This window comes from Myotis myotis, unplaced genomic scaffold (genome assembly GCF_014108235.1).
Source record: "Myotis myotis isolate mMyoMyo1 unplaced genomic scaffold, mMyoMyo1.p scaffold_m19_p_9, whole genome shotgun sequence".
NCBI classification, from domain to species: domain Eukaryota; kingdom Metazoa; phylum Chordata; class Mammalia; order Chiroptera; family Vespertilionidae; genus Myotis; species Myotis myotis.
In genome coordinates this window covers 65,810,147-65,827,690 of record NW_023416401.1, presented here as the reverse complement: position 1 = coordinate 65,827,690, position 17,544 = coordinate 65,810,147, and the positions used below count along the sequence as shown (strand labels likewise).

The window sequence follows — 17,544 nt, the reverse complement described above, 5'->3', positions numbered from 1 at the left end:
TGCCATCTGGCTCTTTAAGAAAAAGTGTGCTGCCTAGCTGGTGTGGCTCAGTGATTGTCAACCCATGAATCAGGAGGTCATGGTTGGATTCCTGGTCACATGTCTGGGTTTCAGGCTCAGTCCCTAGTAGGGGGTGTGGAGGGGGCAGCCTATCAATGATTCTCATCATTGATGTGTCTCCCTTCCTCTCTGAAATCAATAAAAATATATTTTTAAAAAGAAAGTGCTGACCATGGATTTAAGTGATCCTTCTGGGCCCCCCAAACCTGCTGGCAGCATCTGAAATGGTTGACCCCTCTGCTTGCTACAGTTTCCCTCCCGTGGCTTCTAGGACAGCACTCTCCTGGTTTCCCTCCTGCCTTTCAGCCTTTCTTCCTCCATCTGCTGCTGGTTCCTCATCACCTCTGAGATGAATGTTTAGGAAAACATTGCACCTCTTCACTTTTTTGTCTACTTTTGTCTACACTCACTCCCTAGATGGAAGGATTTGAGAAATGATGAAAGAAAAATATATGACCATGAGGTGGCAGTAGCACCCACATGTTTTATTGTGTAATGGGTGACACCTGACAGGTTTTGAAGGTGGAAGGGAGATGACCCTCACAGCAGAAATCTGTCCAGAAGCTATACCTTGGAGTTGCTACTCAGATGGGAAGCGGGACAAGAGAACTCCCAGGGAGAGGGGAGTCAGAGGTGCCTTTTGTCCCAATGTTGCTCAGCAGTGTGGCAGGGGGTTGCTGGGTCTGAGAGCTCTGAGGGGCAAAAAAAATGCCATAACTTACAAGGCTTGGGGTTTTATAAGCACTAGACTATCTTATCAACGGCCAGCAGATGCCAGGTGTACTTCTGCAGAGGTAGGCAGGTGGGTCCAAAATGTCTAAACATTTGTTCATTTGGATGATGTTTAAAAATAAACGGATGTGTAAAATTTGTATCTGGCCCTGGCAGGTTTTTGAACTAATACTTCTCAGCCTACAGTGAAGAAATAACCTACGGGGCTAATGCAGAGAGGCCGTCTTTGGCTCATTTATAAAAAAGGAGGTGATCTCGCCCAGTTTTAAGGCTTTAAATACCATCTCTATGATGATGACTCCCACAGTATGTCTTTAGCACAGACCTTTCCTTAAGGTCCAGGCCCATATACCCAACTCAACATTTCCACTTGGTGTCCGGTCACATATCAAACTCAACATACCCCCAACCTGAGCTCCTCATACCTCCCCTCCCAGGACAGTCCCTCCTGCAGTCTTCCCACCTCTGTTCTTCAGGCCTAAAACCTTGGTATCATCTGTGACGCCTCTTTCTCTCATGCCACACCAAATCCAATAGCCCTACCTATCATGTCTCTCTAAAATAGGTCAGAGGGTGACTACTCCCACCATCAGGGCCATCACCCTGGTCCCAGCCATCACGATGACCCACCAGGATTATTGCAGTGGCCTCCTTACTGGCTTCTGCATCTCCACCCTCACTTCCCCACTGCCTTATCTCAACCCAGCAACCAGAGTGTTCTCGTCATTAACTTGCTGTTTTCACATTAAACATATATTATTGTAATTAAAAGAAGTTGGTGGCCCTGGGCAATCCTTGATTTCTATTTTTTTAAAATATATTTTTATTGATTCAAGGAGCGGGATGGAGAGGGAGAGAGAGAGAGAGAAATATCAATGATGAGAGAGAATCATCAATCAGTTGCCTCCTGCATACCCACTATGAGGATCGAGCCTGCAACCCAGCAATCGAACTGTGACCTCCTGGTTCATGGGTCGATGCTCAACCACTAACCTCCTACCCTGCCAAAGCATTAGGAGTGGATTAATTAAATGTTCGACCAAATATAGCAGGCTAATTTTTAAGTTGATAATTTTGTATGGTCCGAGAGTGATGTTATAAATATCCAAATGGCCTTTGGCAGAAAAAAGGTTCCCCATCCCTGCCTTACAGAGTAGAAATCAGGCCCTGATGGTTCAGCGATCTTTCTGGACCAGATGTGATTCCCAATCCTGAGTTCTTCCCATTATCCAGGCTTTCTCCTCAGCCCTGAAAACTGACCATGGGCCAGATATTCCCAGAGCTCTCCAGATTATAGGATTTTTAAAGTAATGTCTTAGCTCTTTTTATTTTTTTCCCCAAACAGGTTCTTCAAGCCTATTTAATCTTTCTCCAGCCTGCAGGAGCAAATGTCTTTTCCCGATCTCTCTTTATAGCCTTGAAAGGTTTGCATTGTTTTCCTATTGTAAATCCAAGACCAATAAATCCTAGAGCTGTCTTTAGAATTCACTTTAAAGAATGGACTTGGAAATCACACTCCTCCATATTAGCCCAAAGGAAGCTGAGAACATGAAATTTTAGGTTTCAGATGAATCTTTTATTATTTTAAATGGATACAAACATTTTTTTTTCAAAGATGGTAGCACAGTCATTGTCACAAGCATGTTAATATGTTGATTTTGCGAGAGAATATGCTACAAGTCATGCTATTCTTATTTTCAATAGCATTCTGGCAAAAGTTAAAGACATTCCTGATTGCTTCAAGCACTTAATGAATAGTAAATTCTATTTTCTGCCTTTGGCTAAATAAATGGTGGTGGGAAATAGATAATGTGAAGGCTGCTTCTTAAAATGGCCCTTGGCTCCAACGACCCTCAGCCCCTTCGATTACCACTGAACTTCTCAGCTATTTTCTGTAGTTCCAAATCCATTGCAGCCAAGTTTTCAAGTTCTTTTTCCTAAAAAACACAGAAAAATAGAAGTATGAGGTCCCAGATCAATTTATTTCATTGTAGTTTAAGGCAGCAGGTACAGAAAATGGAATTGTTGATATGTTAGAGGTTATATGAGACACCCTACATCAGTGGTTCTTAAAAGTGTAGCCCCCAGGCAGTGGTGTCACTGAGGAACTCCTCAGAAACGCAGATTCTTGGACTCCACCTGGGACTTACTGAATTCCAGATGCTGATGCACAGTCAGGTTTGAGAAGCACCTATGTGATCAATATGAGGAAAAGGGGGCAGCCCTGATCATGTTACCTCTCCAAGGTGTAAATTTCTGATTATTATCAAGCCATGTGCTGGCAAGGAAAGACCAAAACAACTAATTTCTCTATCATCTGTTCTTCCTTGGGAAATAGTGACACAGCGCCAAATAAGCAAGGGAAGACACCAGAGCAGTGGTTGGTTGTCAACCTTGGCTGAATACTGAAACCACCTGGGAGCTTTAAAAAAGTCTGATGCCCAGGCAGCACCCAGTACCAAACAGGATCTCTGGGGGTGAGTCCCAGACATCAGTCATTCTGCAAGCTCTCCAGTGGATTGCAGTGTGCGGGCAAGGTTGAGCAGCAGGTGGGCAGGGATGCTGACAGTGGCAAGATATGGGGGGAGGGGGAGTAATCAAACAGAAGTTGCCTCCAATCCGTTAACTGGGGGTGCATTATCATAGTGATTAACTCCCAGTTTCTCCCCATTAATATCAGATAGTCTTGAGCATATTAACATTAACCATCTTAAGTTAATTTTAAACAAAATCCCCACACTGTACCTCTTCCTCGGTCAGAACTCCGGGGCCAGCCCTGTCCTTTCCACCTTCCGCTTCGTGGTGTGGGCTCAGCGGCTCCTCAGGGTCATAGAAATCTGGAAATTCAGCCGACTTCTTCCTGAAGTGCAGGAGCTGGTCCAGCTGGGCCACACGATCGTACTGCCTTTTCAGATCCAGTTTGGGGACCAGGTTTCTCTTCTCATATCCCCAGTTCACATCCTCCTCAAAGGGCTTCCTCTCCCACCAGTCATAGCTGTATTCTGGGAAGAAATTCTTCTCATTCAAGGTCAGTCCATTTTCATCTACACCCTCAAGAAGATTGTCACCTATGTCATCTTTTCTCTCAAAATGGCTGCTCTTCACCTGGGAAGGGGCGTAGTAAGGGTTCAGCAGCTCCCCTAACCTCCTCCTCTTCTCTGTGGTGTGATAGGGAGCATACTGCTTGCCTGGAAGCCGGGCTTCCTCCCTGTTCTCCTTAGTGCCTTGCAGGTCCTCCTGCCGCTGCCAATTCCCCTGGACCCCCTCCTCACCGTTTTCCTCACCATAGTTGAGGTCATTTCTGTCCTGCTCTTTCCACTCGCCCTGCGGGTGCCTCCGTGTCTTGTCCATCTGGTTTTCTTGGACACGGAAGTGTCCTTCACCCAAAAATCGTTTCTCTTCTTTGTCTGGACTGGCATAGGCCCCAGGCTCCCCGACCCTGGCTCTGTGGCGGTATCCCCACTCAGGGCCCCTCTCCTCCTCACTTTCCTCACCATATCCATATGCCATGTTGTCAAGCTCTGCGTTGGGGGGAGTTCGCCTGTCCTCTTCCTGGCTCGCATCACTGGGAGGTCTTGGAGCCCCGTACTTCTCATTTCCTCTGGCCCCATAACGCCCCCCCTCCAGGTTCTCAGGAGCCGGGACCCCTATATAACTCCTCACGACTTCCCCATATTCGGGTTCTTCCTCTGAAGCCCTGTAGTGGGTTGGATAACGGTCCCTCTTGTCCCCTAAGCTGGCCATGCCCACGTTGGGCTCTTCGGATTCCGCATGGGGTTGTCCCCTTTCCTCTGGGGGAAGATTCCTTTCTTGAGAGGATCTGTCAGGCCTGCTCCGCCCGTGGTGATGTCTCGGCCTCCAGTGTCGTTTGTCCATCTCATGGCTGGCGTCTTCCTCACTTTCCTCAGAGTCTTCCTGGCTCCCAGATTGGCTTTTAGACTCGGAGTGTTTCTCCGGGTTCCTTGTCTCTTCTCTACTCTCTTGGCTACTCCTCTCCCTGCTGTGTGTCTTCTCCTCGGGGAGCCTGGCAGAGTGTGTATTGTATCTGGACATTATCTCCTCTTTTTTCTTAGCTGCAGCCTGGTTTCTTTTGTCAAGAAAGGCATTTTGTGTCTCGCCTGGCTCTTCCAGGTGTTTCTCTTCACTGCCACCTTCCCCATGCTCCCTTTTCGGGTATTTCTCTCCTTCCTCTTCCTCACCGTCCTCTCCCTCGCTCTTCTCAGGATGGTATGTCTTTGCCTCTTTGGAGACTTGACTCTCAGAGGGATGGAGGCTCCCTTGGGGCTCGCCTGCACCCTCTCGGCTGTGCCCACCTCCCTCTGTGTTGGCCACTGACAGGCCTTGGATGCCCGCCTCCTCTGGGTCTCCTGTGTCCTCCCTGCTGGAGGGCCTGTGGGCTTCTGAGGCGTCAGCTTGGTCTCTTAACAATCTAACTTTGAACCTTGTTTTTTCATTTTCACTTTTCTCTTCATCTTTAACCTCTTTTCCACCTGTAATGAAAAATTTAAAAGAGTAAGTATAACTTCAGAATTGCTTGTGGTTCAATCTCAGTGACCACTACAAATCCTAAGGATGCTGAACAATCACTTGAAAAATGTTTAAGTTAATAAAGAATATACTTAGATTCATTTTATAAGTACTGCGCGCTAACCGATTGCGCCACTGGAGCTCCTAGATTCTTTTTAAAAGCAAGTGGTATGAAAACTCCTTGACTGTTTCAATCTATTAATAAATTCTCTATTTTTATGTTTTCATAACACCCAACCAGCATCTCTCATTGGTCCTATCAATGATCACACTGAAACCCAAGTATAGATTTATGAAATATTAGAATTTAGAACCAGAAGAAACCTTAGAATTCGTCTAATGCATCTTTTTGCAGACTAAGACCTTGAGAGTAAGAGAAGTGTGATTTGGGACTATTCTTTCCATCTTTGCTCTAAGCAGGAATTGAAAAGTTACCATTGTATTAATGGCTCTACCTAGAATCCAGCTAAATAAAGTTAAATAGCCAAAATAAAAAATATCAAAATTAAAAGAAAAATTGAAACATTTAAAATTTTTAGTTTATCTGACTTTTATTGTCCAATCAACTATCTAAATTAAACCTAGCAGTCATGACAATATAACCGTTTTGGTGAGAAGAAGGGTGTATATTTGTTTACTGAGAAAACTACACAGCAGTGGAAAGGCCATTTCTTCCTTCCTCAGTCCCATCTGCCCAACATGCTCTCAAATGTTGAGGATGAAGATCAGTATACTGAGTTTTCTTTGTATTTCCAAGAGTCAACAGTAGATGGTATACCCCAATATTTTAATTGAATGCTGTTCTCTCCCGTCTTTTTCAAATGTCGACAGCTCCTGTACTAAACCCTCCTTAACTCAAGGACATCCCCTGAAAGGAGATATGCAGTTAACACTGTCAGACTTGTTAGCTGGGAGGTTTGGATTTCAACTTCTATCACTGAGTTCAGATAGAATGCCTGCAGCCAATGACACTCACAGCTCTGGGTCTACATCTGAGCTCTCCATTGTAGGGCCCACCAGCTCTCTGGCTATTTAGCACTTGAAATGCGACTGGTCCAAACTGAAGATGTGCTATAAGCATAAGGTAACCACCAGACTTTGAAAACTTCATATAAAAATTGTAAAACATCTTAATTTTTCATATTGATTATATGTTGAAATGACAATATTTTGAATGTTTTGGATACTATATATCATAAATATATTGGATGTATACAAATTATATAGTAAATAAAAGATATTAGATAAAATTAAATATATTATTAAAATTGATTTCACTTGTCTTTTTATCTTTTTAATGTGGCTACTAGAAAATTTGAAATTATATTTGTGGTTCACATTATATTTTCATTTTCATGGCTCTGATGAGTCATGTTGAACTGACATTTGCAAAATAGAAAAGAATTGGTCTGTTCTGCAAAAATGTCCAAGAAACAGTGGAAGGTCTGTATCCCTCTGCTTACTGCCCAGCCTGCCATGGTAACATTCTCATGTTTTATGAGACAGTTGAAATGTCTCTGACCTTTCACACCCAGACACTTGAGGGCTGGCCCCTCACCAGTCCCTTTGCCTTTTGAGAGCCAGTGGTAGTATGTGCAGCATTGAGGCTGATGGGGCTGGCCAGGTAGGCTCAGGTAAGCAGGGAGGCTTTGGCCAGATACCGATGTCATTCTGAGAGTCGGCTGCAGTAATGCCATGATCAGGCAGGATCTCAGCTTCCCGGGGCAGAGACCGTGTGGCCCCTTCCTACTGCCTGCTGGTCAGGAACAGAGAATTTTTATTTTTCCCCAGTTAAATGTGTGCTGCCAATAGCTTGTGCCTGAAGCTTAGCACTTCCTCCTAAATTTAGCTTTAAGCCCCCGCAGGTGAGATCAGTCACTGTCCATCTGTAAAACCAAGGTGTAAAGCTCACTCTTTCAAGTGAAAAGGGGAACTTGCGTGTTCCATCTCTATAATGTTGCAAGGATGACCAGGTCAACCCAGTGGAAGAGATTCATATACCTACTATGGTTACCCTGAAACTCCCAATGGTGGATTGAGTCCCCCAGGCAATTCTTTTGGTCAATTGCTAATATTTGTTTTTACCATTTTATGCTTGAGGGTTCATGTGCAGCAATAGCAAGAGAGTAATATATTGCAATGAGAAATTTTAAAAAATTTATTTTTATTGTTGAGGGTATTACAGATGTCCCCCATTCTTCCCCTCTGCCGCTCCCCCTCCCCCACCTGGCTCCTGCCCACTCCCTGGCCTTCACTGCACTATTGTCTGTGTCCATGGGCGATGCATTTAAGTGCAATGAGAAATTTTGAAGGTGAAAAGAAAAAGAAAAGTCCACTGTTCCCAACCTGACAAAAATTTAAAAGCATAAAGAGGTGTTGAAGGGAACAGTGTTTTTGGATTTGTTTAAATCAGTTTGACTTCATTCATAAGAGAGACTGCATAGTTTTACAAAATTAATCTCTTAACATCAACTCCCAATCGATACTGCTTGCATCACTATTCAGGTTTTGTTTTCCACAGAAGCTGATTTGTGTAGAGAAAACATCTCATCTAGATTCAGAAGGTTATTGCTCTGACTTATTGGATGCTCTGCTTCTACCCTCACCCTTTCCAGTTCTCAGGCCCAAAATTCCTGGTACCATTTGGTAGTACCTTTCTTCGAATAATCTCTGCATTAAAATGGCTTAACCAATCTGTCATGTAAACAGGCCACACGTTTCCAAGTCACCTTTCCCAGCTTCTAACTTGGAAGATCATCATTGTCAAGAGTAGAAGGCGAAGAAGAGAATATGGCACTCCTCTATTCCTCCATCTTCCAACATTCCCAAAACACTCAGTCCTCCCTCCTCCAATCACAAACAAGCACTCCCCACATCTTCCTGCACCCAAATGAAAATCCAAACTCTGGAACCAAGGAATTTAAGAACTGATAGACATCTCAAAGACAATCATTGAGTCCGGCCCCCCCCCCCCATTTTACTTTGAGGAATAAGCCCAAAGGGGCAAATTTGGGGATGCAGTGGCGGAAACTTTCCCATGGTCACGTAGCTATCAAGTGGCAGAGTAGAGCCTAGAAGCCATATCTTCTGCTTCCCCTGATACCAGTCTAGTCTATACTCCCCCCACTGCATCATGTTCCTGGTTCATTTGGAGGTAAAGTGGAAGGTGAACTAGAGGGAGCAGGAACAAGGATCACTGGAGGGACAATGCTCCCTGGTAGTGCAGGAAACTTACTCTTCTTCAGGGCTTGTCGGCACTCAGGGGTGATGGGTGGCGCATTGGACTTCAACAAGGCATTTGAGAGAACCTCGATGATGCAGCGAGTCACCTGGGGGAAACCCAAAAGCAGGTTGGCAAAAGCTGGTACCAATGGGATGACAGACTACTGAACCCAGAGCTGATGCCCAGAAAGGCTTGGCCCTGTGAGCTGTACTGATGCAGAATCCTTGGGGTAGGAATGTAGATTTACAGGACTAATGAAACCTCCCAGTCCTCTCCACAGAGCAATGAAAGATGGCATTGGGCCAAGATCACCCTGAGAAGAGAAATAAATATCCATTTCTGAACAAGTTGGGAGGAAGATGGTGGATGAGACAGTTATCCTCAGAGGCACTAAAACATCCAGGAAGGAGGTTCGAGCCCAGGGCAGGAGGGGCATCCCTTGCCCTCATTCCCTCAGGGATGAAAACCTGGTTTTGTAGGACTATGATGTGTTTTTTGTTGTTCGTTTTTGTTTATTTTGTTTGGTTTGGTGTAATAAGAAGTGGGAGAATCTACAATATTGATATAAGTCTAGATTCTGGACTTATATTTCAACTTACCATTTCTTCATTGTGGTTCCTGTTGTCCACTGGCATAGAACTGACAGCTTTGAAAGAGAAAAAGAATGGGAAATGACTTGAGTTAATTTTGAAAGTGGTGTGAATCCAAACACGGAATTATCCCCCACCTCACACTTGCAATACTTGGAGACAGGGGCAAAATTAGAGCTGAACAGAGTGGAGATAGTTGGGTATGATTGGCTAGTAACTATGCGCGCGCGCGCGCACGCGCGCACACACACACACACACACACACACACACACACACAGAGCTGTGTTCCCTAGTGATGTCTTAAACATGATTTGGAAATTAATGCTATCTTATACCCAGTATAAATCAAATTCAAAGCACAGACAAGGGGAGATTTGGGGGTACTGGTAATGTTCTGTTTCTTTCTTTTTTTAAAATATATTTCTTTGTTGATTTCAGAGAGGAAGGGAGAAAGAGAGAGAGATAGAAACATCAATGATGAGAGAGAATCATTGATTGGCTGCCTCCTGCACACCCCGAGGAATAAGCCCAAAGGGGCAAGGGATGCAGTGCAGGAAACTTTCCCATGCATATGCCCTCAACCCAGGTATGTGCCCTTGGCCGGAATTGAACTTGGGACCCTTCAGTCGCAGGCTGATGCTCTATCCACTGAGCCAAGCCAGCTAGGGCTAATGTTCTGTTTCTTGATCTTGGTGCTGATGACACAGGTGTGCTCAATGCATGAAAAATTCACTAAGCTGTATACTTATGACCTGTTCAGTTTTCAATCTGCCCATTATACTTCAATAAAAAGTTTAAAATAAACCTAGTTTAGTTGAAACCAGCATGCCCTCCTCTACCCTTCTGCACATTTAAAAGGGTAAAGATTTGTGCTTTCCTATACCTATTCCTGTCCCCCCCCCCGAAAAATATCCTCCCCCAAACTCACTTCCTTTACAAAAACATGCTTGTGACTACCTTACATAGTCAATGACCTCATTTTTACCTGCCAGAAGCTCTCTGGCTGAACAGGCTTGCTTATGCATCTTATCAGTCCATGCTGTATACAATCCCCATTGTCTGCAGCCATGCAAATAACATGAAGGTATCTAATTCTAACTAACTAGCATCAAGTCCATAACATAATATGCAAGTAACTACTTATGAGGATATTTTAGTTTAACAACTATGTATGAAGGCAGTTTAAAAGGATAATTTTTAACTCATTTAAATTAAATTTCATGAGATTCTGCTTATTTTAAACCAGATTGAAGTATGTCTTCTTGGGAAATGCTTCAGGTGATTTTAATTTTCCAGTGCCTTCTTTTTTTCTTTCAAAGCTGTTTTGATGCTTTTATGTTTCACTTTGACTTTGTGTTGTCTAAGCCTTTTCCATTGGACAAGCTCAAAGCATTTATGTACATAGAAGCTCATTTCCTCAGTTCTCCTGGCACTTCCTGGAGGAGAAGCTCAGTGCAGAAAGTTCTTCTAGGTCCCTAAAACAAGAGAAGAGCTAGAGCAAAACTCTCAGACATCGGAGATGTAAGCTACTCAAATGCAGTTATTTATAATCAGCAACCTGACCCTTCCCTCCTTAGTGTTTGCTCCCCAAGCCTCTTTAACCACTTCCATCCAATCAACTACATATCATAGGGCTCAACCTAGAAATACAACACTATTCCATTTACTCACCTTACTGAAGTTTCCTCTTCAAAGTATGACCTGGGATCTACTTCAATAGTTTCAAGAGGCCCAAAGATATCCAGCATATTAAAATCATTTGTGAAATGTTTAAGAAGTGGCTAACAAGGTATGAAGACCCCATATTCTTCCTGAAATGTAGTTCAGACAAGATCCAGATGACCCACCTTTGGCACCCAGGCTCCACTACGCTGAGCCATTATCCCCCCCCCCGGCCCCCCCCCCCCCAATTAGTGCTATTTGGGAACATTCTCACTTTGGCACTTACTCTTCCCACCTGAAATCTGTAAAATCCTCTGAAAAAAATAACTGAGGTAATTCCTCCTCTCATAAACTAGAAGGTGCCTTTAAAAGCTTTATTATATTTCTTTGGTATTGTAGCTTCTTGCTTATACTTCCCTCTTTTCCCCCTGACAAATGTAAAGTAGGTGTTTTTAATAACTACTGATATTGTCGAAATATTAACAGTAATCAGATTTGGGGGGAGAGAAATATTTTTCTTTTGTTGCTCTAAACAATTTTCAGCTCATGTTTATTATTACAAAACAGTATTGTTTCTCTGATTGAAGCTCTTCAGAAATCTTTTTGATGGGAAGGAACTAAGGTCTCCTTGTGAAAGTACATTGTGCATCTTGGTGAGACATAGAAGTATGATTGTATTTCTTCCAACAGAATCCGTGACAACAAAGTAATAATCAAAACATCTTGATTTCCCTAAAGTAGTTTCCTTTCCTGTTTTTGAATAAAGATTCAGGAGGCACAAAAGAAAAGCCAGTTATTATGTTAAAATAAAGTAGTACATCAATAAAATATATATTTTAAAATAAAGTAGTACATGGTAGAAAAATTTCAAATAATATTGTATGATAAATCTGAGAATAACACCCAAAGTATTAATATCTCATAAAAGTATCAAGGTTTGATCCCAGATTGAACATAAAGCTATACAATAACAAGTTAAGCCAGCCCTTTGAATGCAGAAACCATCTAACCTGGTATAATATGGTTATCATACTGTCACTTCTCTCATGTTAATTTATAGAGTGCACAGTAGCTACTGTAAAAATGTGTAGCCCTTCCTCCAGAAGCTCTGAAGGGTAGAAAATGAGCCATATGGTTTCCTGAGTTTTCTTCCCAGCCCTGAGATTTTGCTAAATAACAAACTCTGCTTGAAGGTTATCACATCTCATTTCCAGGTACTGGGGGAGGTGGGATTGGAAAATAGCTGTTAATGGATATGGGGTTTCTTTCTGGGTAATGAAAATGTTCTGAAATTTGATAGTGGTTATACAATCTGTGAATATACTAAATATCACTAAATTAGGCACTTTAAAGGGTGAGTGAATTATAGATAATATAAATTTTAAATACAATGTCTCCATTTTAGCTCATATTAAAATATGAACCCTTCTTAAAATATTCTCTTATATAAGAGAGCTGTAAGAATTTTACCACTATTGTTAAATAAGCTTCACAAATGTCACTGTTATTGTGATGCACAGTACAATGCATAGCACAGCTTTGGCCTCTTAAGCAATTCCTTTCTGAAGATATTTTTGACCAGAAAGATTCCAGATTATTCATTTGGATTTCTTTAATTAAATTGAGAACACTTATAGGCAATTTGTAAGAATGCAAGCATTTTAGAAAATTCTAAATGTATGTAGCTTGCAATAAAATAAATGGCCACTGGCTTTCCTTTTGTCTCTTTACATTTTGGATCCAGTAATTGTTGTCAGTAAAAGCTTCATATTCATGAATGGCAACATCTCAATTCTAGTTAGAATCTCAATCTCAGATAAAAAAAATTTTCTATGAGGCCATTAAAACAGCCAAAGAAAACCTCCAGTTTAATCTGGTGATCTATTTACTTCTTAATGGTCTCAATACTCCTAATGACTTTACTTACACACACACACACACACACACACACACACACACACACACACACTTTTTAAAAATCTCCAGAGCTAGTTTGAAAGATTAATTTCACATTTTACCCACATCAAGAGAAACTATCACCCTAGTCTGTTTTGCTCAGTGGTTAGAGCGTTGGCCTGAGGACCTAAGGGTCGCAGGTTCTATTCCTGGTCAAGGGCACGTACCTCAGTTGCAGGCTGGATCCCTGGCCCAGGTCAGGGCTTGTGTGGAAGACAACCGATTATCTGTCTCTCTCACATCATTGTTTCCCTCTCTGTGTGTCTTCCCTTCCTCTCTCCCTTCCCCTCTCTCTAAAAATCAATGGAAAAATATTCTCAGGTGAGGATTTTAAAAGAGAGAGAGAGAGAGACTCAAATATTTCACCCTGTTATATGTCAATTATAACTCAATTTAAAAAAACAGAAAAAGCTTATCCTCCCAAATTGACTAAAACAATTTTTTATTACTCCTGAGGATATTTTTGTAGTCACTTTCTATTATATTGCTTTTCTGGAATACAAAAATAAAATTGTCTGCTGAAGTTTCCATTCATAACTTAAAAATATATTAACTTGAGTGTGGAATTACCTTTCTCCAGTGACGGAAATACAAAATACAGAAAAATATTACATTAACCCTGTGCACACATATACATGAACACACACATATATATTATATATGAACATGATACTAAAAAGATATGATATTTTATAGACATATGAGACGTTTATCTCATCATGTTAATATCATAATAATAACAAAGGGAAATATGGAGGTGCCAATTATGTCATATTACATGAATTCCTGTCACTCCCTGGTTATCTAGTTTTTAAAAAAGCCAAACAAATACTTAAATCAGATACAGCATAAGACCATAACAGCGTCTCTCCAGGCCGGTAGAGAGGGCCTGACAATTTAGAACTGAGCACAGCGTGCCCTGGAGGCACGGGCACCTTTCCTCCCTACGGCAGGGAAACCCAGATACGAAAAGACTGACTGAGACTCCTCTGGTTGGGCTAGGAAGCCCTCTGGCTTTTTCCAAGTCAGACGGTGGAGCTGGGAGTTGAAGGGAATCACCCAGGGAAGAGAAGAAATTAAGAACCTCAAGCAAGAGGGAGAAACCTTCCACTGAACCCTCTTTCTCTCCCAGGATCATCCCGCTAAGATGCCGGGTGACGGGGAAGACGAGAGCCTGGCGCTGTCCGCGGTGCTGAACGGCCCGCCGCGCCCACTCACCCGCCACCATCGTGGCTCCCAGGAGGCCAAGAAGCACGGCCGGCTGCATGGCCGGGCTCGCCCGAATCTGCGCGGAGAAGATGGGCAGCTGGTCCAGCGGAGCGAGATGCGGACCGGAGAAGAGATGAAGATGCTCCAGAAAGCAGTCGTGTGTCGGTGGTGCCCGCGGTGTGGCGCAGGCCCCCGCTCTTTTAAAGGGCAAGTCCGGTTGCAGGGCCGGGAGGGGCGGGCACCTAGGAGGCGGCGCCCCCTCGCTCAGCCCTGACGTCACGAGGCAGCCCCGTGGGCGGTGGCACAAGTGGGCGGCAATTTGCACCAGCCCAGTCGCCTGGATGCTCTGGGTCTGGAGCGTGGGTGGAGAGAAAGCCAGATGAAGGAATAGAAGGGTGAGGCGAAGTAATGCCAATCAGAGACCAGGGAGAGGCGAGGTCCCACTTAGCTCCCCCAAGATTGCTCCTCATCTTCCCCCGCCCCCTGCACTTCCAAGTCTAAAAAAGTGTGTGGGAGGCTGTGTATGGTGTGCGGTTCTGTTCAGGGCTTGTCTATGAATGATTAAGTCTGTTTTGTGTCTCCACTACCTAAGGAAGGAAGGATAAAACTCCTGCTAACAAGAGAGAACTAAACCGAGGTGAAAATAGAAAAAGGAGTGATGGCTTTAAAAACAAAAGGTGGAGCTGGAGAATATGGAACCTGCTGGGGTTTTTTTTTCTTCAAACTTTTGGTCTTAAATCTACTTACCCATGATTCATTCTATCTATCAACTATCTATCTATCTAATCATCTATCTACGATTCTCCCAACACATTACATATACATATGGTAAAAATGAGAAAAGCAGATGCTACAAAAGGGTTTACTATAAATGTTTCTCCTCCACCTCTAATTCGCCAAGTTCCCCAGTTCCCTTCTGCAGAGTCAAAATGACTTAGCCACTTTCTGTCGTTAGGCTTGATTTACTTGGGGACCATATACAGTTGCATCTTCATTTGATTGGTTGCACAGTATGACATTAATTGTATGCACTAGAATTTCCTTAGACCCCTTTCTGATGGGCATTTATTTAGTTTGTTATCCTTTGGCTTCATTACTCCTTTATAGCAGAGCCATAGTCTCAGGCGCTGGGAATGGAATAACCTGCTTGTAGGAACTAGTGCATCCCACAAGCCATGTGCATCTTCTTTTGATTTAAAATTGAAATAGGAAATTACTTTGTTGTAATGTGTGAGAGGAAAGCGAAAACACCTTCCAGGATATTTTTTACTTCAGTTCTCTCAGTCTAATGAGGAATCAGGAAAGCAGCAGGCAAATGCCGATGATAACACAGGCTTCGGAGAATAGAGTGAGGCTTCATTTGGGGTCCTTTTCTGGGAAGACAGATGTCTGCATGCACAGCTAAAAGGAGGCGTCAGTGTCCTTTTCCTGAAAATCAATGAGGCTTAAATTATTTTGCATGTGCTGAGTGTATGGCTACACCTTCCTAAAAAGGCTGAGAATTAGTTCACCAAGACCACAGTCACAGAATATTTAAAAGAAGAATCTTAAAAAAGATATTAGTGGAATAATTGGAAAAATTTGAATAAGACCTGTAGATTACATAATAATTGTTGTATCAGTGTTAATTATCTGATCTTGAGAATTGTACTGTGATTATGTAAGAAAATGTCCTTGTTTTTAGAAAATACATTTTCTAGTATCTAGAGATAAAAGGGTGCCACATGTACAATTGATTCTAAAATGTTTTAGAAAAAATGTAATGGTAGAGTTAGGGGAAGAATACTAAGGTGAAGAAAATACAAAAGAAAGAATACTAAGGTGAGCAGGACATGATAACATTTGGGAAAAGTGTATGAAAAATTTTAATACTATTTTTGCATTTTTCCAAAATCTGATATAATTTTAAAACAAACAAAAAAATGTTCCTGGCACGAAAGAATCTGTTTAAAAATCTCTGAAAGCAGTGGGTTCAGAAAATGAAGGTGTTGCATTAAGGCCCTTCCTTGGGTACTGATCTGGGAGATGTTCTTCCTCTACTATTGAAATTATATAAGGGTTCCAATCGCTCTCTTTTTTCAAATATGTTTTTATTGATTTCAGAGAGAGGAAGAAAGTGGGGGAGAGAGATAGAAAATCAATGATGAGAGTTAATCATTGATTGGCTGCCTCCTGCACACCCCCTACTGGGGATCGAGCCTGCAACCCTGGCACATGCCCTGACTGAGAATAGAACCTTGACCTCCTGGTTCATGGGTTGATGCTCAACCACTGAGCCACACTGACTGGGCCCAACTGCTCTTTTAACTGCACTGATTGCCAGTAGGGCTTTGAAATTGTGATCTTCCAGGAGCATCTGCATTCCAGTTTTCTAATGGGATTTCCCTTGTTGCCTTGAAAAACACAGGGTTTAAAGTCATCTGTGGCTTCTCAGACTGAACTTGCTCTGAGTTAATTACTCATCAAGAAAAGTCTTTTTATTATTGTCAGTTGGCCTACAGCCATTTTCTATATTCAGACTTACCTTTCTTTTTTCTCATTATCTAATAACCTTTTTATTATTTTGCCTTCACATTTAGCTTTCCATGTACCAGAAGGAAAAGGGCTTTGGGGAGGAGCTTTTCTCAGGAATTTTATCAAACCAGGATGATGGAGGAAAACCAGTATTTTTCTTAGGAACCAGGGTTTAGAAAAAATATGGTATGAGATAAGGATATAGTCAGGTTAAAAAAATTTTTTTTTTACCATATCACCACCTAATTACCTTGGGATTTTTTTTTTTTAAAATTGAAGTGACTATCCTTTGCCACCTGTTCTGCCATGTCACTTTGAAAAAAATCTAGTCCACATGTACATGGGTATGTTTCTGGACTCTTCCAGAATATTGATTCATTCCATTTCATTGGTCTATTTGTTTATCCTTGGAGCACTACCACACTTACCACACTTTCTCTATCACCATACATTTTTAATGTCTTAATATCTGATGGAAAAGGTCTTCATGTCTTGTTTTTCTTCATTAGGGTATTGGTGATTCTTGGTCCTTTGCATTTTCATGTCAATTTTAAAATTAGTTGTCAATTTCCATGAAAAAAAAAACCCGTTAGGATTTTGATAGTAATTACATCAAATCTATAGATTAATTTGAACAGGTGACAGCTTTAATCTGTAGATCAATTCGGGAACAGATGATATCTTTACAAGATTGAGCAAACTTGGCTTTTTGATTGCTGATAATATTCTGGATATAATCTTATCTCAAGTAGCACAAAATTCCATTACCACACGAAAAGACAAAAAGCCATAGGAAAGAGAATGTCTCAGGAATGCTCTCAAAGAAGAACTGAGGAGGAAAACATATCTCCTCTAGGAGATTAACCATGATTTTGTATAAGACTCCTGAATAGATTATCCATCAGGGTTTGGCCAGGAGGAAAATGAAACCACTAGAAGGAATTTAACACAGGAAATAATGTCCAGGGATTAGAAAAGTTAAAATAGGGGAAAATGAGGAAACCCAGACATTAGTAACTGCAGGCAACTGCTGCACCCCTGGGGAATGGAGAGGTAAAAGAGGAATGTGT

General features: G+C 42.1%; 1 protein-coding gene across 1 annotated transcript; it reads right to left on the bottom strand.

Moving 5' to 3' along the window:
- Positions 1-2,388: 2,388 nt before the first annotated feature.
- On the bottom strand, positions 2,389-14,218 carry CHGB (chromogranin B). The gene is made up of 5 exons (XM_036322129.1): positions 13,970-14,218; positions 9,142-9,188; positions 8,555-8,648; positions 3,538-5,282; positions 2,389-2,729 (listed from the first exon to the last, which is right to left on the bottom strand). The coding sequence occupies exons 1-5, from the start codon at positions 14,016-14,018 to the stop codon at positions 2,646-2,648; spliced, it is 2,019 nt and encodes a 672-aa protein (XP_036178022.1). The 5' UTR covers positions 14,019-14,218; the 3' UTR covers positions 2,389-2,645.
- Positions 14,219-17,544: the final 3,326 nt, after the last annotated feature.